General features: G+C 44.6%; 2 protein-coding genes across 2 annotated transcripts in view; one reads left to right on the top strand and one right to left on the bottom strand.

The window, feature by feature from the left end:
- The window catches only part of T265_00700 (hypothetical protein), a gene marked incomplete at both ends in the record, with an annotated part of 35,066 nt that extends 10,771 nt beyond the window's left edge, over positions 1-24,295 (top strand). The window contains 2 exons of the mRNA XM_009164549.1: positions 19,796-19,919; positions 24,224-24,295. Coding sequence (XP_009162813.1) covers positions 19,796-19,919; positions 24,224-24,295 — 196 coding nt within the window. The remainder of the gene's footprint in view (positions 1-19,795; positions 19,920-24,223) is intronic.
- The window catches only part of T265_00701 (hypothetical protein), a gene marked incomplete at both ends in the record, with an annotated part of 32,864 nt that continues 18,782 nt past the window's right edge, over positions 11,855-25,936 (bottom strand). Inside the window, 2 exons of the mRNA XM_009164550.1 lie at positions 11,855-12,296; positions 14,735-15,425. Coding sequence (XP_009162814.1) covers positions 12,255-12,296; positions 14,735-15,425 — 733 coding nt within the window. The remainder of the gene's footprint in view (positions 12,297-14,734; positions 15,426-25,936) is intronic.

Below are 25,936 nucleotides of genomic sequence, written 5' to 3'. Positions count from 1 at the left end.
GAACCACTGGTGCCCAGATGAGGGCTAGATTACTGTTCTAGTGTATGCTAATGCTAACGCTGCTTCGTATACACTTTGAAGTTACGGTCGTCAGCACGAAAGAGTCCACGTTAGTTTTCCAAATATTTTTAATCTTCCACTTAGATATCTCTTGCAAGTAAGACAGACGACTTTTTTCTCTATGATGTACAGCCATCCCTAATTTTGCCCAAATAGGCAGTGATTTGCTCACTACGATATTCACCCCTGTAATCTGTCTTGGTCCATCTCCGATGCTTAAACAGCTCAGCGAGAATGTGTGACCACACTGACATGATCTAAGCGATACGGAGCTTTTTGTTCTACGCACCGCACGAAGCAGTGGGAGAACAAGTGTGTGAGTAAATAATCGTTCGGATAAAAACGACTGACATTTGAAATTCCCTATGTTTCTTCTATCCATATTTGTAACCCCCGCTTTTTGTGCTTGTTTCTTCTATCCATATTTGTAACCCCCGCTCCACTTTTGTGCTTAGTGCGTGCGCATGAACAGGCGTTTGTTTGCCCCTAACAATCCACTCATCTGACTTTGACGCCATCCAGCCATTTTGTGGCCGACCTTACGCACGTGTGACTGTCTCACGTGGGAGTCTGTTTGCTCATTTGGTTGTACTTTTATTTGGTTCGTACTTTTATAAGCCAAGTGGAGTGTTGTTGTATCTACTGTCGGGGTTTCTATATTTTGTGAATTGATGTCTTACCTTAAAAGTACCGTAACGAAACCCAGCTCCGACTTTGTTTTACTTTTCCTGAGGTTCTGGTATTACGCGTCACTCAGAGATACCGTTTGGCTGTTACAATGATAATGCTAGTGAGCGGGGTATTTTTCTAAGGCATCAACGAAAATCAATGTGGTTAGAATAGTTCCCTTTCAAACCAGCCAGCCACTTTGCAATTAAGGGGAAGTAGTTCTGGTTGAAAGTTATGAATGAGTGAGAGTAGAACTTATTCTTGAGTGGAAATCGTGTGGGTTATGAACACTATGCTTGTGTTTTGTGCATTGGAAGGGTTTATCGATCAATTTAGAATGGAAATCCTGTTCCATTACACCTCGTTAAGGTGAAAACTACAGGCAGCGGTCGAAATATGTCTAATGCCGCGTGAACACCTACATGCGAACATGTGAATACTACTTACATTCCACCAACTAAGTGAAACAAGTTGGATCGGCTCAGCATTCCGAGGTGTTCATTTGCGACGTCTTCCTTGAGCGCTCGCTACAAAGGACACTACTAGTCTATGGGAAACAGTTTAATTATAAAAACATCGCCTTTCTCATCGTGGAATGCCAGTCCCCTATGTGAGATAAGTCTATGCTTGTGTGTTAATTCGCCTGATGCGCGCGGCACAATAAGTTATTCGGACAACCAGGCGCTGGTGAGCATCATCCAGCCGGTCTTGAAAAGGACCTGACACAGTGTTGCGGTCGAAACCAGACATCGGATGGTTGTGAGGAACGTCTGAATGGGTTAGCGAAAGGTAACGAAAAACTATGCCTTGGCTATAGCTGTGTCAGTCGACATCAGGCTAAAAAAACAACAACTTCTGAAACGAAGCAGACTCGTGCACGCACTACGCTCTAAAAGGATAATCCAGACGTATCAACAGACCAGCGACTTGAACACAACACGTTCACAGAACAAGCCTAATCGTACCGTTGACTTCTAAACTAATCGTATTGTGGGTAGGATAGTCCAGACGTATCAACAGACCAGCAACTTGAACACAACACGTCTACAGAACAAGCCTAATCGTACTGTTGACTTCTAAAGTAATCGTATTGTAGGCTTGATATTCCAGCTATTTACGAATTTTGTGTATATGACACTGGAAACTGTGATCGTGTTAGCGGGAGAAAGAATTCCCGGAAACTTTTGTTGACCAACACGTCTTTTATGACTTTATGGACATGTTTGATTAAGGCGCCAAGCATGAGGAACGCTGTTGCTGGTCATTCAACCCGTACCTGACAAATTTGTCAGATTCGTCTAAATTAAGCTTTCGTTGGACTTTTTTTTGTTCGGCAAATAGGAACAATGTCCAGTTAACCATTTCCGGAAAAGCTGGGAAAACAGTCGGTGGATTTATTGCTGCGCAATGTTCCGCTTTTGACACAAAAGCTTCTTCAGGCCAAGTGACTTGGTAACCTGGTTGGTTGAGATTTAAGGCGAAAGGATAACCTGTCAGGATAAAATCGGTGTCAGGTGTCGGCTAGAGGGTTTTGTTTCTTAGGATAGGTCATCAAGTGTTAAGACCATTGGAAACCTACATGAATTTGGGTTCGCCTTAGGGTCTAATTCCTCCGGTTCACTTCACGCGAAGGTCCTTGTTGAGCTTCATTTGTACTTTTTGTCGGTCTGCGTGGATGAGCTAGTGCTACGATAGTCGTGTAAGGGAGAGTGATTATGTGAACTTTGGCCTTGCTGTGCTCTTCTCCGTTTTGTTAATGATTATCCTTATATTGGTAACCGCACGCCGTCACCTGTCAAGTTGGCTTATCTAAGACCGCTTCCCATGTGCTTGCCCGTGCCCCTTGATGCTATTCACCTTGCGATGCTTGGTAATTCCCACCACCTCGGCCATCAGCCACTCCGATGTGAATGGCAGTCTCCGTCATGAGACTGACATCTCCCGTGTCTAAAACATGTTCCACCGTCACCGAGACTTTAACCAGTGCTTGGTATTCCTCCGCATTTCCTAATTGTCTGATTGTCCATCTCTTACGTTCGCCAAATCTGGTGTGTAGTTCCGTGACTGTTTGTCCCATGTAAACCTTAGTTCAATCGTTGCATTTAACTTTGGGCACATTCACTATATAGAGTCCCTCGTTCATTTACTTACATTTCGCCCACATACTTATGATCTCCACTATTCTCCTTACCGCAAAGACCGCCCCGATACGTGTGCGAGGTGTTATGTCGGTGAGCGTGTGGATCACTACTTACCCATGCAAGCTCGGGCATCTTCTTCTGAGCCTGCCCTGACTGGTTCTGTCGTGATTTCCGTTTGATCACATCGCCAATCGGAATAACAAAACTGGTCTCCGAAGGGTCGAGCACAACAGACTCTACCGAACCAGTACTCTGCTTGCCGTTATTTGGTTTGCGGAACCCGACACTGCGCAGTGCAGGTCAGCGAAAAATCCAGTGCGATTGTTGACAGCACGGGCGTGGAGAACTGGTGTTTGTTGTACAATAGTGTGAATAGTACCGCAGACTTTCGGACCTAATTCTCCTATTGATATTCGGGATCGTCAAACGTACGCGTGGCTCAAAGTTCCGTATTAGGAAATCTCAAGTGCTTTTAATCGCGCCAAAACTGAGCGTAATGTTTCCCCTTTCTGCAACGCTACTCCAATGTTGGTTACTTTCTTCGAATAATCCCAGATGTTCCTGCTTTGTATGAAATGACTGCTGTGCCTATCCATTCCTTATTAAGTGTTAATACCGGAGCCAATATCCTTTTTAATTAGCGCCTTATCAAACTCACTGGGTATCCAATTTCTTGAAGACTCCTAACGACCTCGATATGAACTGCTATTTGGTCGCTTTCTTCCGTGCACAGTGCTGACTTGACTAAGCAATGATGAGACAGCACCAGTGTAAACGGACCTTGGATGCGCTGATGAATAGTTTAAAACGATCCCTCTGTATGGTGGCTTCTGGTAGATGATAAATTTTAAATCTTCGCCATTCTTATGTGTGCAATTCAGTCTGGGAAGGGTAGTGTGCCCGGGCCGGACTCCATGATAAACCTAATACAAGGATTCAAACTATTGATATACCGGTGGAAGTTGTTGACGTCATCACGTTTGATCACAACGAGGGTGTCGTCAACAAAGCGTCAAAAGAGTTTCGGCGGTAGGATATCCAGTCAATACGATTTGTTCGAACTCCTTCATATAAACATATATAAACATATAAAACTGGAGATATTGGATATTCCATTCCAAGATCTTGTGAGTAAATATCTGTGTTATAAACAAACTAGTCAAGGTTCAAACGCGCTCTTATTCCTCCACTTATTTCATCCACCAACAGCTGTATCCTGCCCTTAACTGTCGTGTCTGTCACTGGCAACCTCTTCGTTACCTGGGAGTGTTTGTGTACATTGAAACGATGTCAAGTTTCATGAGGACTTTGTCTGTCTCCAAAGGGAATGGTGTGAAGTTATTGGCAAAGTCGTACGATTTCCCCGAAAGCAGTTTCGGTATGTTAGCTGAATCTCCCGTTTCTGCTATTATTCAACTGAATCTGCACAATAACAGCTGTCTCGTTTTACAGTTAACAAGTTTACTTAGCAGAACGCCCAATACATTAAGTTGCCAAAAATTCACAAAGGGCACACTGCCGGTTTCGCCCTTCTTGGGGCTCCTCAGATAGTCACAGATCCCGAGTTTCGCCATCCTCATGTTCTAATCGAATACCAAATTTAACACGTGACGAAGTACACTCAGTTGCATATCAAGTTGGTATTAACGACTGGCTCCCTGAATCTCAACCTGCGTATCGGTCGTCTGTTCCCACGGACTGGCGTCTTGTTCACTGAACGGGTTACATAAAGAGTCCTGGACGCACTTGTTAAACTGCATTCGAAAGTAGACTTTCAAAGTTTTCGTAAATGATAAACGTCAAGTCGGGACAAAGACTGTCTTTCTTCGAGAGATTCAGCTGGGTTCCAGGTGAGTCTCTCGAAAGAACCAAATTAATTTGCAAATGAGTGTATATTCACTAATTTCGTGCAATTTAGTTTCAACTAGACCATAAGGTTGACGGAAACCCGGGAACGGCGCCTACCTGATGAGCCCCAAGAAGGGCGAAACCGGTCGTGGGCTGTCGATGGATTTTTAGCAACCTTATGAGTAGTATATTACAAAGATATACTGTATTTCTTCTCTCACTTGAGATTTAGCTACTGACTGCTACTTACTAAGTGCACAAGAGGCCACTCGATAAAGTTTAGTAAATTTCATGTAATCACTCATAACCCGTTGTATTGGATCCACCACTACTACTTCACATAAGACTTCCCACCTTCTTTCAGGCACAGCTGCTTTCCTGACTAGGCCTTTGTTAGCAAGGTTTTCGTAAGCATGGAACAACGAATAGAGATTTGTTTCACTCGAACCATCAAATGAAGGCCACAACATTCAAAAAGAGGTTATTTTATGACCCAAAGTTATTCTGACAGAAATTCCATACAGCAGCAACCCGCAAGCAGTTATTCAGAATGACCATCAAGCTGCAAACAAAAAACCTCATTAAAGGCTGCTATCCGGATTTAAGGGGGCCAACTATATTTGTACGAATAGAGAACAGGCTTGTCTCCTCAACATACTTCAGTACTTCGACCTCCAAAGGCCAAATATCAACTATTACCAAACATCGGATGATCTCAAGTAGATGAACCCTTACGGTCATCAATATCCATCCTGGTGATTCAAAAAATCTTGTTTTTGTCTTTTCTGTCTTACACACGGCATTTAGTTTCAAGACACACCGCCTGCAACTGTTCAATCGAAATAGCTAGCGGGACTTTGAGTGCATTATCAACTAGCCAAAACATTCTGTCTCATTGAGCGAATCTTCTAACAGCACAAAACATACGTGTAGGCTTACTACACTACTCAAAAGGCTGCCGGATACTTTTCGAGGGTCTACAGTCTGTTCCGCACTTCTTGGGGCTCATCAGGTGGGCGCCGTCCCCTAGTTTCCGTCAAACTTATATTCTTTTTGTACCCGAATTGGACAGATATCGACAAACACACCCATTTGCATATCAAGTGGACTTTCACGGGGAATTCAACTGAAACCTATCCTTGTTTTCTACCCACTTTCTACCCGCACTTTCACATGTCGTCGCCGAGCTGGTTAAGTTGGAATAATATCTCAGCGTCCAACATAAAGAATAATTGAACACATTCCGAAACGGTTCATGCACGGTGATACGAGACCAAATTCCGGTACAATTGGATCAAAACATACGTAAATAACAGAGGACCGTACATTTTGTACCAGAACTGGTACACAGATAAATCTGCCTTTATTTTGACCATTTTTCACTAAAAGGTCACCATTCGTTACATGATTCCCTTACACTGATATCCGCCAGGAATTGTTTCTGAACATAAAAAGCTCGTCATACGTCCGTGATAGAAGACGAGTAGAAAAACTTTTGAAAAATGCCAACAGAATATTTCCACGTTCGTTTTTAGGCAGTACGCTGTATTTAAGTGGAACGGAGCACAAACCGTCGATGCCAATAAAATACAGAACGATGCTGTTCAACAAGAGTATGGACACGGAGGTTTTCCTTCCACTAAACCTGAAGCACCTGCACGGCAGGCGGGTGGTCCATGGTCAGACTACATCTTCAGACGTCTTCGCCGTTCGAAATACATGCACTCGAACTTTGCATTTCAATTGAAATGCTAACAGGTGAAACGCAACACAGCCTCAGATTGCTGCGATATGCATTTTCGCCGATGACCATGAGCAATATGAGCTACAGAATATTGCCCAAAACGCTAGATCGATTATTGCAACTTATGCTACTGATTCTGCTTCTTGTCTGGACGTTCTCACCACATGACTGGGGAGTGCGACCTTCAACAGACATTCCGATCTAAGCTAAACATTTGGATATTTACGAATCACTCGGTGTCCAATTTTATGTGCTTCATGGGCTATCCATGCGCTCAAATTGGTCACACTAAGTAAAGGGTTCTTTGCAGTCTGAAGGAACGTCTTGAACTATACACCTTTAGCATGCTACTAACAACTTCCAGTGGCGTCTCATATGTAGCCTTAAATGCAATAATCTCAGACTTTTCCCACACTGAGATGGCTTTTCCACAATATAACTTCGATTTAAGATGAATACAGCATTGAGCGCCCTCCGTACTTTGCATTGTTCTTCCCATGTAAAGTGGAAGATTCAAAGTTTTCACTTTCATCTGTTTGAGCACTTATGGCTTCTTGTGCACTGGTGAGGGGGGGGGGGAACAGCTAAGCATTACTAGTTGGAATATTGTGTCCACCTGTATCGGGCCAGTCTCTACATTGTGATATGTCAAACCACGTGTTGCCGTCAGGCGCGCGCGTGATTCGAGCATTCTATTGTACTGGGATGGCGTGAGTCATCCGGCTTCCCAACGAAGTGATTCGTGTGGCCTGTGAGTAGCGATCAGGTCATTTTGATCGTTCGATCATTCTGAGGGGCAAAGAGATTATCTTATGGTGTGCTAAATGTTCACTTGATTTGAAACACAGCTAGCAGCTGTGATGTTGCCATTTCATAATTGGGTCGCTAAACAGCATGTGATGAGGGTTCGCAATAGAAAAGGAGTGCACGTCTCGTGTCTTGCTTTACGGATATACGACTACCATTCATGGTGTAGGTTGTGCGAGTCAGATTATCCGAATTCCTGCTGTGTGCGCATGAAACAACTTCGCCCTTAGCGAAATGCACTCATTTGCAAACTAATTTGTTTTTTCGAGAGACTCACCTAGAACCCAGCTGAATCTACCGTTTGTGATGTTTCCAGGTAACTGAATGTGCCGCACCAGGCCGCCTCATGTTTCAGTCGCTACGATATTCGCGATACCGCGATACATGTATATTTGTAATGTAATACTCATAAGGTTGCTGACGAATTATCGACAAGTTTTCAGCAACCTTATGAGTAGTGCATTACAAACTTTGCCCTTGTCTCATCTGTTTACTGGGTTGCACGGGCCTTCATACCCTATTGCAAAGGCAAACGAACTGTACTCGATGGGTTACCTGTTCAAATGGAAATGCAGAGTCCACGCTTGAGTAATTTGATGTGGGCACCTACAATGGACAGTGGAAATGATCGCCCTGAAGTTGTACTTGCTTTAAACGTGAAAAAATTAAACATGAGCTTAAGAGGTTCCGGGCCAAATTCGACTACGATAGGGTTGAAAAGATTGAGTGCGACGTGGTGTGTGATATGGAATTTTTAAAGTCAAAACGCATTGTAGTGGAATAACATGTTATAATCCGTTGCAGTGGACAAAGTTTTTAAGGATTTCTACAATCAGGTTTGATACAGATGATGTTAGTAGCTCAGGTTGTTCAGTTTGAAGTCGAACCGTTCTCTAAGCTGCGGGATTTCGTTGCAAACGCTTCATCGCCACCTACCGACGCACAGCTGCGCTCCGCAACTCACTGATGGTGTCGCCTTGATTGACGATGAAACGTTTTCAACAAAGTGCCAAGCTCACAGAACGACTTGGCCGCTAGTTGGGATGTGTTTCGGTCACTTACAAAGAACCACAATTGGTCTTTTTTATTGGCTTCATCGTTTAACACGATATTTCGCGAACAGTTCACAAATAATTACATATACGAATACGTGAATACTGTTGGGGTCTAGAAGTTGAACGAAAATTTTTTACGAGAACCAAATTCTATTCAATGGGGTCTTTGTAGTTGAAACTGATTGAACCTCTCCAAACTGAGTCTGCTATCTGGGGAAGCATATCTGGTGCCCAGCGGATATGCTACCGGCGCCTCGCTAACTTTGGTAGGAGAAGCGGAACACGCATTCTCCCTACTTCCCAGGACAAGTTGACATGGAGGTTCCATGTGTTTGAATCGACCGTTGTTCCCACCAGACGGTGTTGCAAAGAAGTTAACAAAACCACCAACCTAGGAAAACCCATACAACCACTCAGTAGGAGTGTTACCCATCCAGCGAATGCTGGGAACAACCAAAGCTTGGCAGCTCCCACAGCTCGGTGACTGCTGAGTTATCTTTGTGCAATTCTATGTTTTACCCGACTGACTGACTGATTGACCTGTTAATGCCAAACTGAGTCTGCTATCTGGGGAAGCATATCTGGTGCCCAGCGGATATGCTACCGGCGCCTCGCTAACTTTGGTAGGAGAAGCGGAACACGCATTCTCCCTACTTCCCAGGACAAGTTGACATGGAGGTTCCATGTGTTTGAATCGACCGTTGTTCCCACCAGACGGTGTTGCAAAGAAGTTAACAAAACCACCAACCTAGGAAAACCCATACAACCACTCAGTAGGAGTGTTACCCATCCAGCGAATGCTGGGAACAACCAAAGCTTGGCAGCTCCCACAGCTCGGTGACTGCTGAGTTATCTTTGTGCAATTCTATGTTTTACCCGACTGACTGACTGATTGACACTGTTAATGCAGAGTTGACCAATAGTCCTGTGTATACGCCTGCCAAGTTTGTCAACATACCAACCATCGCCAGTATTTGGACAACATCGGGAGCGTTGAACTTATTCAAAGTCCATTGAATGACTTCTGCCATACTGGGTACTAGTGGAGCAACAGTATGGCGCGCAAGTTACTCTTTCCACTATGTTCAACTACGGCTGTCTACAGCTAGTCATTAGGACTCTAATTCACACTAAATTCGCAAGTATGCACACCGAAAACTTTGTGACTTACTGTCCTACTGCGCCGCCGTTGCTACCAGCCAATTCTTCCCACACCGCTACTGGCACCGTTCGGCATCCATGTAGTTCACCCTCATCTACAGTTTTAGCGGACACAGTCAGACGTACCTCAGCTGGCTATGTCGGGCAGTCATCAGCTGAATCGCGTTGATCTCGGTATTCGCCGTCGCTGAACAACCTGCACACATATATTTTACGGTGTGGACGGCGATGCAAGGGGAAGGTACCGCGACAGACATGTAAGTAGGGTGAATTACTCTTGAAAGGCATCAGGTGACCAACGCGACGACAACGGACATCGTGCAAGATTTGAGTAGACTTGTCAAAAAATGCTAAAATTAGCGCTACAATACCATACAAATTAGCTCTATTGATTTTGGTACAACAGCATAGCGGGAGGTTGAGACTTGTTCCTAAGAATTTCAATCTTAATGCACGCCTAGATGTGGTGGGATTCATGTGGCTTACCTCGACCTTAGTGAAAAACAGCTTCTGGTAACAGCAAGTCAAAAGTGGATGAAAGGCGAAAGGGGCATCGGAAGTTGTTTCTTCCTCTAGAGAGATGTATTTCTTTTGGAAGAAAGTTCAAGAAGGCAGGAGGAAACGTGTCAGTGGCGTTTGAAGCCTCGCGAAAGAGCTTGGAACTAATCCAACCCCACCTAAATGACGCGTCTTGTTATTCTCCGTACTCTCTTTCTCCCGTCCTTCTACTGCTAGACGAAAACAACTGTGCTTTGCTGGATCGATGTGGGTTACTGAGACGGTCCGAGGCATGATGGACGGATGCCAATTTGGGTAACAGATGATGCACAGCGTGAAACACAGTGAAAACCGGTGGTGACACTCCAAAAGCTGATGAAAGGCCAGGCTGGACTGCGCCAACGTTGAGATAAACACGTGGATACGTCACGTGTAGATACGATGGAAGTATGATGTTTACGCAAGAGGGTGCAGCGTCTGCGTCACACTATCGATCACCAGTTAGTATTGACAACGATTGACAGTTGAAAGTCGAATTTTGTCGCATTGCACATGTACAGTTTACCTCCAGTCCAGTTCCAGTTTCGCAACCTCATCCACATGCACAGTGTTGGAGAGGCTGCAAAAGTATGCTGAAGATCCCATGGGCACCTACTAAACTGTCAGTCACGAAATGAATGAAGGCCGTTAATATCAACCACGTGTATGGGCAGGGACTAACCGTCCAAGCCGGGATAGGAGCCACCATCTAGCGCTGCACTTTAATTGACCTCTACTGAAGAACGTCAGATCACATCGGACAACATATATGTTTAGACTGCGATTCCTGGAACACATCAAGTCAGGTCCAACATTTACTTTGATCGGTTGTGCCAAACGAGGTCAGTGCCACTTGAGATGGTGTTTACGGGGATTGGACTGAATCCCTAGTTTCTTATATTCTCTAGAGCGGAAGCCGTTCCACATTTCAGTGGGGGCGATACTCAATAAACCACTTGCAAGAGCTATACAAGAGTTGTCATCAACCCTGCCGTGTTGTGGGTAATTATGGGCGAAATCGAGATATCCTAAAAAGATACGGGTAAAGGATTCCAAGTATCCACTATCATCATGTGGTTCGCCAACTTTATTACTGCCTAGCATTGAAAAAAATCAGTTAGGACAAGCAGCATCATCTTCTTGGCGCAGGACAACACGTTCTACTTGGATCCTGTCAGGAACCCTTGTGAAAAACTCGAATTCAAACACCAATGATACCCCCATGGATAGTCTCTTCAACCTGTAAACTCACCTATTGAACGAATGTCCTCGTTGTTTAGCAGGAAACGCAACCGAACCTATTAGGCTAGAATCTGACTTAGCATTGGCTCCTCATACAGTGGGAAACCCAGCAGCTAGTCCAGGGAAACAACCATATGGAAAGAGTGACGACCTAAACAGTCGCCCGACCCCTAAGCTCATTGCCGTCTCCCTGGATGGGAACCCTGAGACGAGACACATCTAAACGTTAGAGTGTCAAACATGGCCCAATCGCGCCCTCAGTAACGCCCGTGCATCCAAGCAATTGCCCCCTAAACATAGCTCCCCTGACAATCTTCCCGATGAAAGGTCCATTACGCACCAATTATATCAACTACCGCCACCAATGCGCAGCTGTTTACCGCACCTCCCCCCACCCCAATCATCGGTGAACGGAACTGTGACATCTATAACTACTGTATGGCAAGTACGCGGTTCTTACAGCTGATGATAATGAGGTATATTCTGGGTCACGTTGGTGCTAGGGAACGGGTCTGACTAATAATCAATGACTACAGGATGGTCACTTTAGTTCTCGTTGTAAGAAGTTTCCGAAAAAAAGACCATCAAATCATAAAGTAAACTTGTATCGGGCATGCTACCAAAAATCGGGAGGCAGATGGGTGTTCAGGTGTGGATCACAGCATCGAAGGTTGAAAATTGAGCACGGTTAAAAAGACAACCGTACTGTTGTTGTTGCACAAAAACCCGATTGCGGGTGCAGTGCGAAGGGGAGTCCCGGGAAAATGCACACATAGACGACACAGGGTGCGAGGATTCAGAACAAAATCTGGAAAATGACCGACCGTCATCTTATGCCCCAGTGGTGCAAGGGACAATAAAAATCACAAAACACGTGCGTGTATCAACCGGTCGACCGGCTTGAAGTAGGAAAAATCCGTTCGACTTCTTCGAGGCCTTTATCTGGCGAGTGAACCAGACCGTCGATATATAACATGGGAACATTGACAATCAGCACACACGGAGAGGTGGACAGCGTCTGGAGTCAACTTTCTGAAAAAATCAATTAAGTAATAAATGCAAAGTGAGTACAAGACAAAGGTGAAAGTAGTTTCACAAAAGTGACGAAAGTTGGCTATTGAACTGGACGGTCTTATATGCCAAACAGTAAAAAGTAAGTCGAATAAACTAAGAGAAAGAGAATCATTCAAAAGATGTACTTAAATTTAATACCGCAGAGAAGCGGGCCACAATGTTCACCAGGCAATATACGAGCACAGGCACCTGACTTAACAAAGGCATTTTCCACGTGTAAGCATACTCTGAGTGTTGCGTTTCTGGGTGCCGGTCTCTTGGCACGTGCACCCGTTCACTTAAAACTGCTCAAACATTTACCTGAAATCCGTCTTGATAGCTTAAAAATATACAAAACTCTCCCCCATCGATCACTCTGGTTTCCGTTTGTAAATTAACCAGTTGCCTGTCGTGGCTCCGGAGCGCATCGGTAAACAGTTGGAACTAAAATATCAACGGCGTGTAGGTTGAACTGGTTACGTGAAACAGCCGAGTGGTCGTACAATGCATCAAATTTACGCTGCCATTTCGTAGTAGCCTTGGACGAAGCGCTCACATGCATAAGACCTTGAGAGACAAAGTTAGTGGAACAAAGATTGATGAACGAACGTTCTATGTTACTTTCCGGTATCAACAAGATTGCAGAACATCAGCATGATCCATGAGTCAGCAAGTTTGCAATAAAGACAGCGAAAGATCTCTGGATCAATTAGATAGCTGCACTGACAAATGCCTTAATTTTTTTGGTCAGCTTACCAGGATTGGCTCAACTGAAGTGATTGGGTGTGTTATCAAGGAGCACAGAGTAAAAGTGCGTAACCTGAAAGCGATCCAGTCTTCCGTCCTTAGTTTACGCCCCATAACAAGCTTTGGCAGGCTGTCTAAACAGCTGTAGATATTGTTGAAATCATACTTATGGTGTTTCCTTTCTACGACAACAGCGATCATGCCATCAGTCCAGAACGGCACTGGACAGCGTTTATGGATCCTTTTGGACAAGCTAAACATACCCTTCAGTGCGGCAGCAGTTAGAGTAGGCGACCACTGAATGGTCCTTCGCGTTTAGCCTGTCGTTTAGGTCCATAGCTACGATGGTTCGAAAAGTAACCAACAGACAAGACAATTATCTTTTAAAATAACAGATCGATGGGAGCTTGCGCAACACACATCCGGACCATCATTTTCCAAGGTCTAGTTGCAACAGATTACATGAGCATTGATTTATCGAATGTTGTAGTGGGACGTATGATCTTCCCGAGATTGGCCGAGACGCCTGGACCAATTTAGTATATTTATGCACCTTCCAACAGGACAGTAGTTGTGTAGAATATTCCTTAGGACTGGCTTGAGTAGAGCAGCTATAGTAACAACCAGCAATTACATATCGGCAGGCAGATGTTTTGAGCAGATGACCACCATATGGCCAGTCATTATCATGGTCCAAGCCGAACAGTTCAGCCGATAGGTGAATACGAACACGCGCGCGTACGTGGGTGCAAGCGTACACAAAACGGCGCATCTGCGAACACAAGCGCACACTTGGAAATACAATTAACCGGACAACTGCTGAAAGTGTATTAAGCGATGAAAGTCATTCAACAGTTGACAATTTTGACAACACAGAACCGCGCGACATTAGCCCCACATACAGGGTTGACAGTAGGGTTCGACAAACAAAGGAGGCCTAGCAACCGGTAAGACTTGCGATATAATTTACGTTCTTCAGTAGTTATACCGGTTGAATAGCATAGACTGTTTGTCTGGGTGTGTTTGTGTACCTCGTGCTGGCGAAGTGACTGGAAAACGCATGTAAAGGGATGAGAAGCTTGTTCGTGATCACCAACTGAGTGTCGTGGTGAATTTTCGAGCGAAATCGCCATTTGACAGACCACCCACAGTAGACCAACAGCGTTCTGTAGACCGGTCGGAATTATGGTGGAAATTCGCTACTGCAATTTTTGAACGTATTTCTAACACAGACACAGAAACGCAAGAATTTGAGGTTTCAAGTTGCGTTGAAGAAAACAAGAGTTTCAGTAACTCGTATTTCTCTATTTGGAGTGTTTCTGACTGACGCTCATCCTGGTTCCTGCGGCATTCTGAGCCTAGAAAATCAATCTCCAGAAATTACTGCGATGCGCTCAAAATTTAGGCCATGGGTGGTCAGGTCAATACCTGCCGATATCGAATTCCTTGAAAGATAATGCTTAAGGCCTTTTATCGGTATCGGGTGTGCCAGCCTGCCTAAGTAAAAACAGCGCAGTGGATGACACACAAATAACGATATAAAAAGCGATTCAGACAGATGGTGCAAATCGGTAAAACGTATATCGTAGCATTCAAGGTTAAACTACACGAAAGCATGTTATGAAAGCGACAACAAATAGTAGGACAAAATGTTGTAAGATCACACTAACTTTCTGTTTCTTGCGACCGGAAGGAGCGGTGGATTCGTTGCCCTGACCCCCAGCAGCCGTGTTACCCTTGTTGGCTTGTTTGTCTGTGGCCAGCGTCTGAACGATAGATACTGATTCAGTGCTAAATGACGGATCGATGTCGGACAGACCCAGACCGGAGTTAGGAGTCAGGGGATTGTCGGGAAACATGTGGTTTGGATTGATCATTGTCATTACGGGACTTTCGGGGTGGGAGCTCAGCGTACCAGGGAAGTCGGAATGGTTCATAGGTACAGGAGAATAGCGTATACTTCCAATGTTTTGTCCATCTGGAGGATTCGGGTAACTGGGTGACCTTACAAATAGCGCCGGTTTCGTATTGAGATCTTGTTGCTGTTGGTGTTGCACGAGATTGCGCAGCAAATCTGTCTGATTAGTAGAGGTCATCAACAAATTGGAGATGGCTTGGTTTGGTGGCTTCATGGTTGGGGACCATTTAACAGTAGTGGTGGAAAAGAGTTGGGGGAATTCCAGTTCACAAAAGAGGTTGCCCTCGACCAAACAGACTTTGTCACCTGGATTCAACTGGGCATGACAATGGAAGCAGCAAAAACACCGCACGTGGTACACACTTTCTTGACAACGCATCACCAACTCATCTGGTGGGATTTTCTGTCTACACTTTGCACAGGTTCCAGACAATCCAAAAAGTCTAAGTGGAAGGCAAGGATGATGAAAGCAGTAATGATCATTAGGTCAGATGGATTGCCAAGTAGTACAAGTAGTAGGCACAAACATTGGAGTCATTTTCTTTTATCGATCACGCCGAGACAAACGAGCTTAAACAAGGTACCCGGGTCCCTTAGACGAAAATAATTTAAGAGCAGTGCAGTGGGCTGAAGCACGGAGTGAAGACTGGTAACCATCCAACCAACCTGCGCGTACACTCGTTTCGAAGGAGTGGTTTTGAATTCAGGGGCCATTGTGGTAGTTATTCCTAGACTTTGCTGCTAACAGACAGTAAGTGCCAGTAAACCAGCGAGAAGAGCACATGACTATTGCTGATTTACTAAGCCCAACTTTGATGAGATTTGCACATCTGATCTAACATGGTGTTTCGGACGTTCCCTACCTTGGCCAGGTATTCCTGGCTCCCTGTGCAGCAAGCTTGTGCTGTATTCAGACTATAAATTTCTGTTCAATCCATAAGCACGACACCTGCACGTGTCGACTCGGCCTACAGTCGATCAACTAGTCATGTAACCGGCCTGCTGGTTCCCATCTGCCCGCAGAGAGATACCAAAAATCCACAATAAATGCCTAAATTCCCAAAACGGATAGTTGTAAAGCCCATCGTTCGAGTTCACTATCGTTCCAACAAAGTGTGGGCGTCAAACGGAAACCAACCAGATTGCTGCGGGAGTGGAGGAATTCCAAAATACCGACAGCAAACAAGACAGAGACAATCATCGCTTCCAAATGCACAGCATCAATCCCGATTGCCCGATTTGAAACCCACGACTTCATAATTCCACTGGCAACTGTGGTCAACTTGTTCACGCGAACCGCCACGAAAACACGGTGTCCTGCAGAGGTTAGGTAAGCATGGGAGTATTCGGTGGAAGCCAAAACAGCTAGATGAAATCGGTTGGGTGAACAAGAGTTTCTAACAGAGGCCTCAGCGACCTTAAACATAATTTGTACCACAGTGGGGCAGTGTTTGCTAGTTCACAGTCCATCAGTGAGCAACTGCTAATCGCACAGGCGTCTACGTTAGAGGCTAATCTGACAGTCGCAAGCTTGAGTATAGCCCTGAATTTCTTGATGCTGGAGGCAGGGTGATTTTTTGCAGTGCATAAGCCCTTGTACCTCATTCGGGTAAAGTGAATCGAAGAGGTGAATCACCTTATCCGCCCGTTTTTCACATTCGTTGGTTGATATCGGGAGAATGGAAATACGATCCACAACTAGTTAATACTGTGGGGTAAGGCGTAATGATTAAATTTTCTGATGAACCGTAATTACGCTCAGTTCAACTTTACCTGGAATCGATGGAGCATCGGGTGAGCCAAGTTCTTCTCAATTGTTAGTAGTTTGTTGTTATTGTATGTCGACAAAAATGCAGTTTAGGTATCAATTAGCAAAAGCTCATTAAACGATGACCCAAATAGTTGTATCGGATGCAACATACATATGCACTCAATGTCAATTTATAAATGTATAAATCCACACAATATGATGTGATAACTTTGCCAAGGTCGACAAGCAGACGCTACCCTAATTGCTTTTGTGTGCCAACAATCTACTACGCTAAGATTTTTTAGTGGAGCGACAGGGTCGAGAGAGACAGAAAAAACTCAATCACGGGTTTCAATGATAGAAATTCGTGGCCACTGTTTTAAGCTGGTGATTAGCACAGAAAGAGAGAACGGCGGAGGTGGCATCTAGGAGATCCAAGCGAAGTGGATCCAGGTTCAACAAAAACTTGGGTATGACCGCACCGCTTTTGATATGAGTCAACTCATTCTTCTGACGGGATCAAACGATCGGAGCAATCGATGTTATCTGTGTGGATCCGGATTCACCCCAAACCCTCACGCCGAGCAAAGCCGATACCCCAAGCCGTCAATTTTACCCGTTTACAAAAAACATTCCCGGATCTACAGCAATCGAAATCGAGATTATACATATTGAGTATGGAAATGATCATCAGCGTAATGTCCATAAAAGGCACCTTCACTTTGGTCAAGTAGTTTCAAAATCGGGGAGAAACGAGACACCCCACTTCATCACTCTGTCCATTAACCCTATACGCCGGCAGTACACAGAGTTGCGGCTCAAATAGACAATACATGGCAGATTAAATGAAGACAGAGTACAAATAAGTACTTATACGCAAAGAACACGAAGAAATGATTAGTCTGAACAATACAAGTCCGTAACTGTCATGGATAGGAAGTGTGTGACTAACTTTGAGGAGCCAGGCAGTCAGTTTAGCAGCTATAGGCCATGTACTAAGGGGTACGTTGTTCTCCATTGTTACAGTTTCGATCACCACGAAACGGAACAGTAAGAAAGATACAGCAAAGACTGGAGGCCAAGGCATAATCGGTTAGTCCATTTTGAATCAGTCTAGTTATTTGAAGAAACGGGGAATTGGACAGCCGTAAATTGAAGGTGATAGCTTTGATGCACGAGCCCAACTGATGCCTAGTTGAGCCCTGTCTACCAGACTCATTCACCATAGATGAATTGAGTCTTGTTATTTTGCTCCAATTCTCCCATCGTGGGGAGGAAACACTTTGGTAAGACTTTGATAAAACATTAGATATCCGCATCTCACCGAGAGAGAGAGAAATGAGCTAAAGCAGCGAAAATCGAATCTGGGATTCTCGAAAAAAACTCGGGGACTTGGTATGGAGATAGCAGAGAACTAACCGAACTGTGTTGTGTGAGCAGTTTGGACAAGGAAATACAAGCATGCCCAAAAAGAGATAAAAAAAAGCTGAGATTTACGTTAAACAATCGGTGTTGAAACGTCTTCCGGACGGGAATTTGACCGCTCCTATCTACTTTTAGGTAACCTTACAGTATCTTAGTCATCGTGCTCCCTTCGGGTGGAATGCTTTGAAAGGGTCCTACAGCTAAACGATTATTACTATCATGGGCGGTTATCGATATTGAAAAAAACGTTCAGTTGTAGCCCCCTTCCGGTGCCTAGCTGCCATGCCACCCGAGGGGAGCACGAGGGATGGGATACCGCTAGGTTGCTCAAGCCTAGACAAGGGAAGTCGAGAGGCACAGATCATGCTCGAAACACGGACCTTCCGGTCAGTAAATTCGCACTCTAACCACTTAGACCATCTCGCCCCCGATTATCAATATTGTGGCGTTTGTATTATTACTAGTATTATTATTATCAACTCACAGTGTGTTGGTAAAGGTCTATGAAAATTCTCAATTCTAGAAGCAGCAAACATTATTTTCATTCTCAATGAAACTTGGTACAATCCTGAACAACGATACATTGACTTGTCACCAGTGAAGACAAGGTTGCCATGAGCTCTTAATCAAACGAAACCTATTATAAAAACCAGAACTTATGATGAATTGCGAAATCCCACATTCATTTGACGTCACTAACCATAAAAACAACAACAAAGATTTTGTGACGAGTGATACAGCTGGTACGTTCTGTTTCCAAAGAATGAGTTAAAAGGAACAGTAGTTTGGGAGAAATGCGGCCGAAAATCGATACCTGTAGAGTATAGCAAAGACTTCCTTGAAAGTAGAGTCCTGTAACTCACCAAATTAAATGGAAACTAATTGAATCGATTAGAAAGATGTGGGACGTAAAACGTAGGGAGGTGGAGATGGGACAGTGATCCGGCGGGTACCTTGAAGATACCTAAATCATCGAATGATATGTTGATTGTCCGAATTTATCAGAAGGTACTTTACTACTAACGTGGACTACAGAAGAAAGGAGAGATCATAGCTCGAAATCTGTCGCATGGATGAGTATCCAGAAAAACACAGAAATATTGGGATACACAAGGACAGGAAGACGGCACAATTAAAGTCAGTTGGCATCGGAAAGGTGAGCATCATTCTGAGTCTCGATACTAAGAAGCATGGAAAACATAATCTCGTTTATATCTTTGTAATGCACTACTGACAAGGTTGGTGAAAATCCGTCGACAGTCCATGACCAATCACAGACGAGCCCAATCATGTCTACCCATCTGTCGTCCATCTTTTACGCGTGAACATAGTTCAACGTAGAGTTCTGTACCTCATTGCAGTCGCGTACTCTGACCGATGACCTTTAACTCCTTTCTCACCGTCGGGACTTGGCCAGCACAGCGAGTGTTCTTTCGAACTGTCACCTTATCACTTCCAAGGTCATTCGTTCCACGAAATGCGCTCTTCACCCCCAGTTATCTTACTTCGGTTGCCCGTAGAACTCACTCCGTTTTTTCCATAACTAAACTAGTTTATACACTCATTTGCAAACTAATTTGGTTTTTTTCAGAGACTCACCTGGAACCCAGCTGAATCTCTCGTTTGTGATATTTCCAGGCAAATGGATGTGAACCTACCTGGTGAGTCTCAAGAAAGGGCGAAACTGAAACATGAGGCGGCCTGGTGCAGCACATTCAGTTGCCTGAGAAAATCACAAACGAGAGATTCAGCTGGGTTCCAGGTGAGTCTCTGAAAAAAACCAAATTAGTTTGCAAATGAGTGTATAAACTAGTTTAGTTATGGAAAAAACGGAGTGAGTTCTACGGGCAACCGAAGTAAGATAACTGGGGGTGAAGAGCGCATTTCGTGGAACGAATGACCTTGGAAGTGATAAGGTGACAGTTCGAAAGAACACTCGCTGTGCTGGCCAAGTCCCGACGGTGAGAAAGGAGTTAAAGGTCATCGGTCAGAGTACGCGACTGCAATGAGGTACAGAACTCTACGTTGAACTATGTTCACGCGTAAAAGATGGACGACAGATGGGTAGACATGATTGGGCTCGTCTGTGATTTGCAGATTAGGAGTAGTTGCGAGGCGGAGGAAAACTTTCAGGAACGGAAAGCTGCGAGTCGTTTGACGTGGGACGATCAGGAATGCTTGTTAAAGAACAGGTCGGAGACCATCAGGTAAGGTTCGTGTATATAGGGAGAGTGTAGTCGGGGAGTAGAGCGGCGATGAGTTGGGGAACATCATTTGGAAGAGCTGAATAAAACTGAATTTGAAGAGTTGAATCGCGAATGTTAACAAGGTCACCACTTAAATAAGAAAGGCATATCGCTGGGAATGACAAGTGGACTTGCAGAAGGTAGCTTTGCTTGTAGATGAATAAATGCGAACGCAGACGAGAGTACATGAATATAGTGGTTCCTTCTTGAAAGAAACCATCATTCAAGCAGTACTCCAAAGAGACTATCCCAAATTCACTGAATTGTGAATTCATCACCCTCTTTACTAGGAACGGGAAACACCCTGAAAAATAGCTTTGTGATTCCGTTTTTTCCTTATGACTTTGGCAAATCGAGCTTTACCTCCGCAGCACGATACTCAAACACGAACAAACGTATTGCACGAGTAGGCAACAGTTTCACCTGTGACTCAAGTTTCCTTTCGCTTGCAAGATAAACCAAGATATGACAGGTGACAGTCAACTTGCGGTTGGGCTCACCTTTTTGCTTACTCTATGGAATGACAACAGAGCGTTTATGGTGAAAGCTTCTCCATATGCTCAGGGGAAGATGGTCCATAAAGGAAACGTCTACTTACGGGAAAAAGGGGAAAAGATCAAACGTAAACCATTTCGTATAGTCCAGTGTATCTTCTAGAATACCGCACTCATTCAGTAGTGTTTTGTTTTTTCTTGTCGAAAATCTGCGTGGAAACTAAAAGTAGTTAGAAGACGAATTTGTCGTAATTGATTCGTTAGGTTCAGGTTTCGTTTTGAGCAGTACCTGTAATAAATAACGCCTAGAAGCTAGTACCAGTTTTACATGCCCTCAAGGTATCGTAATTGAAACGGGATTGGGTATGGAATGAAACTTTTGCGTTAATAGTGTAGATCTGCTGGCGGAGGGTAATAAAATCAATATTCACGCAAATTAACAAGGTTGATTATTCAATCATCCAACCAGATTGGGTTAGGTAGTGGACTGGGATATGACACTTTTGGAGTTTCACAACATCAGTACTGATACGGTTTGCACAGACAGAAGACTTCCAGTACTGAAGGAGACCTTCGGTTTCGAAGTGCGCTCTTCGGGTTATCGCGACTCATCCCTCCCTACAGCACGAACAGCTGTGAAATCAGTTTATCCATCGCAGTGAAAATGGTTGTGTCACATTTCCACATTACTCTGAATGCATGGAACGACGTACTGTTCAAACCATCCCTCACTGACCACAGGAATGTCGATAGTCTTGGAGTACGATATTGGAAATACAGGCACGATACGGAAGCGTTAATTCCACGTTGAAGCCATCGCGAACATGGGCCGGAACTTAGCCATATCGATTAGTATGTGGTCGACCTTTTCGTGAGTGCCAATCACGCCATGCTCCGTAAGGCAGATGCGTGGTGTATAGAGATTTGGCAAGCTAGGAAGTTGAGACATGGATTCCAAACATCCTAATACATGGGCATCCAAGTAGGAAAATCTGTGGCCGAAGAAGTTAAAGAAATCATTGGGCAGTAGCAGAAAGGTAAATCGGTTTGATTTGTTGATAATGTAGTGATGGTTTATTCACTAAGCTTCATAAACCGACCGGAAAGTTCTCTAGGAGACGTCATTCAAATCAGGCCACATATCGTGGTTACTGTGTACAAAAAAGTTCAAATGGTAAAGTGGCGTTGGAATACCGGATTCGCTGTTACAACGAACACATCTTTAGCCTGTATGCATTCACCATAGCGGGTATTCCTAAATAGCCACACTTTCGCCGGTCGCAGAAGCTATACCCAACGAGATCCATCAGGAGAGGAGTTTTAAAACGTCTGTTGACCGCAAATAGCGTAAAAGATCGACGACCAAACTGGCATGACTTGGCATAATCTCAGCTCTCATGATTCACTCGGCCAAGTGCTTCGTATCAGGATGATTTAATTTGTTTTACTGGATCAACAACTATGTTCAGCAGCGGAAGCGAAATGGTCAGTTGAACCTCCGATTAACACCAACTCAATGTGCAAATGAGCGTCATTCGCCACTTGTGTTCATTCGAGATGGTCTAAGTAATTAGAGCACAGATTTACTGAACGGAAGGTCCGTGGTCCGCCTCTCGACTTTTCCTGTCTAGGCTTGGGCAACCTGAGAGTATCGCAGCCCTCGGGTGGTGTGGCAGCTAGGCACCGGAAGGGTGCTACAGCTGAACGTTTTTGTGTTCAGTTCAGCTTAGTTGGCATCAGTTCTACTAACCAGGCGTGTGGGATACACATACATGGCTTGGAAAACGAGGGAGTTGAGGGCCAGGTCATACGCATAAGAAGTCCAAACAGAAGGTGGTAACGAAGTTGGTCAAACTGGAGGGTTGTCACGAAACAGATTAGTGAGTTGAAATGGGCACAGCCACCACCATCATCACTGTCACCAGTAGAAGACGGCTACATCAATAACTACGGGATAATTAGGTAGATCGAAGTCACTTGTGGTTGTAGACCGAAAAAAGTTGTACCGTTAATTAACTCAAGAAGCTTAAGTTTGTGGCCACTCGGGCAAATAACACCATCATGCAAAAAGACTTCCCCGCACTACACACACCCAAACACACGTGTGTACGACCAAACAAGTCATGCGCAAAGCTCATTAGGGAGAGTAATTAACAAGAGTAGAGGTAGGTAGGTGTAGATTGTCTAAAATACACGTGGATGGTAGGGCGGTGGAGGGTGGTATGCATAGAGTGGATGCGCACATGGCCTTGTCAGTTTAATTAAACATCACACTCCTCAATTACGACGATACATCTCATTACGCCGTGGCTGCGATCGTGAGGATGATGATGGTTATGCTGTGGCAGAGGGACACTACAGTCAACCAGATGAGTTTAACGTAAGGGGCTGCCAACGCAAACTAGTGGAATATGGAGCGCCAGACTAAAGATTAGTTTGTTAGATTGGGACATTTCAAGGTCGAACAGAAGGGATTGTCCGCGGCGATGATGCCAATATTCCAGGAAAACTAGGGCTCTCATGCACGAAGAGTCGTACAAGCTTCGGCTAGTCAGAATATCATGCTGAACGCCGTGCTTTACCAGTAGAAGGACGGTATCCGTTTGTCCACGTGTAGGTCTATGATAAGAAATTTAAAAATGAAAAAAATACTCCCGTTGGATTTCCCACCGTGATTTTAGCACCTTTGGTAGAAATTATCTAAGAGAAAGAATTTGGAGACATGATTATGGCGAACTGTAGGTCGACCGCACAAGTTGAACTAATGAGAAGAAAGTTGCGCCATAAATAGCCGGACATAAAAGGCACTCATAAAGTACTCCCCCTTAAAGCAGCTGGGAGGAAAAGGCCTTTCGGCCGTCTGTTGAAATCGGCCTCATTGGTGGTATTCTACATGTATCAGAGTCAAGGAATCAGGTGGTGAAAAGATGCCAGAGTTGATCTTCGAATAGAAAGCGTTCAACTGTAGCACCCTTCCGGTGTCTAACTGCCATGCCACCCGAAGGAAGCAGGAGGGCTAGGATACTGCCAGGTTGCCCAAGCCTAGACAAGGGAAGTCGAGGGGCAGAGGTCGGATTCGAACCACGAACCTTCCGGTCAGTAAATTCGCGCTGTAACCACTTGGGCCATCTCCGAATAGGAATTCCTGTAAGCTTCCAAGCAAACTTCGTCAGCTATTCCATGATATTTATCTGTCGCTTATCCAAAATCCGAAACAGCTTTTCCAAACCAACGCCCATCGAAATCCTCTTGGGGCGCACATCTTAAAAAAAATGAATATTAGCTGTTAATTACATGACGTAATTATTTGTTCCCCTATTCCTCAGGCCAATTCATCACCTTCCGTGACTGCTCAAGTTTCAAGACTGGATCGTTATTTTATACACAGTCGACTCTAACTAAACCGCTTTTCTATGCACGATTTGTTTACATTTATTTCTGGGCTTATTGTTGAAAAATTGTCCCACTTTGAACTGAACAACAATTTTCCCGTTTAATTTGTCCGATAGCACACTGCGCTTCATGTGATATCCTGTGTTGCTAACTGCCCAAGGTTCAATCTAGCCGTAAGCCTTTCTGTAATTCTCCTCACGATTTACTGTTAATTTCCTATAGAACCACGGTCTACCTATCTATGCTGCCTGCCCAAGTCCAATTCAATATATTGTTCACTGCCCAATTGCGACTACTGAACAAACACAGGTGAAGTTCGTAGAATTCGGTTTCGCCGCAGTTATTACTGACCGTCCGTTGGCGAATTAGACTACATGTTACCTGTCAGATAGGACACCTAGATCGTGCGTTTAGGCTGATTAGCTAATTCCTTGCTTTGAGATCACGGCCTTAGCACAGGATCACACAAAGTTGGCTAGAAATACCGTCCGAAGTTCAATATCCGGCTACACTAAGACGCGTAATGTCTGTGTCTCGACTGCCTTCTCCGTCTCGTGCTTCGACCAGTAGCGGACTGTCTACGCAACAATTGATGGGAGAATTGGATCTGGCCCGTGTAAAGATTAAAAAGTTAGAGTTGGAGGCAGATACTGCTAAAAGAATTAAGGAATATCAAGACAGTGTTCAACGGGAGATGGAGAAATTAGATGAAATTGCTCGATCGATGAATTCTGGGGGTTTGGAAGCTTGTCACTGTCCTGCAACAAATGAACAATGTGATGCCGTAAGTTCCATACCAGACCCAAAGGACTTGCCAATACCTGTTGAACAAGATACTGTTATCAACCCTCCAAATATCCACTTACGTAATGCTAACACGAGGCAAGATGATCGGCTTCTGGAAACCGCTCATTTGGTGCAAACATGTATGGGACTTCCCGCGCGACAGCTGCCAAAATTTGATAGAAACCCCGCCGACTACCACAGTTTTATGCGCAGTTTCATGTTCACTATTGCCCGACGCACTCGTGATCCGGCAGACCGATCCTCATACCTGGTACATCATTGTGAAGATGAGGCAGCCCAGGCTATTAGACGGTGTGGCGTTTTGGAACCCGAGGAAGGCTACGCAGAAGCACCACGTATACTTGAACGCCGGTTTGGTGATCCCCATATCATTTCAACTACCTCGGTAGATCAACGGACAGAACGGCCGGCCCTAAAAGGTTGCCTCATCTTCACAATGATGTACCAGGTATGAGGATCGGTCTGCCGGATCACGAGTGCGTCGGGCAATAGTGAACATGAAACTGCGCATAAAACTGTGGTAGTCGGCGGGGTTTCTATCAAATTTTGGCAGCTGTCGCGCGGGAAGTCCCATACATGTTTGCACCAAATGAGCGGTTTCCAGAAGCCGATCATCTTGCCTCGTGTTAGCATTACGTAAGTGGATATTTGGAGGGTTGATAACAGTATCTTGTTCAACAGGTATTGGCAAGTCCTTTGGGTCTGGTATGGAACTTACGGCATCACATTGTTCATTTGTTGCAGGACAGTGACAAGCTTCCAAACCCCCAGAATTCATCGATCGAGCAATTTCATCTAATTTCTCCATCTCCCGTTGAACACTGTCTTGATATTCCTTA

The sequence above is a fragment of the Opisthorchis viverrini genome, assembly GCF_000715545.1.
Source record: "Opisthorchis viverrini unplaced genomic scaffold opera_v5_7, whole genome shotgun sequence".
NCBI classification, from domain to species: Eukaryota; Metazoa; Platyhelminthes; class Trematoda; order Opisthorchiida; family Opisthorchiidae; genus Opisthorchis; species Opisthorchis viverrini.
The sequence above is the reverse complement of the archived record's forward strand: the minus strand, read 5'-3'. Positions and strand labels throughout refer to the sequence as shown.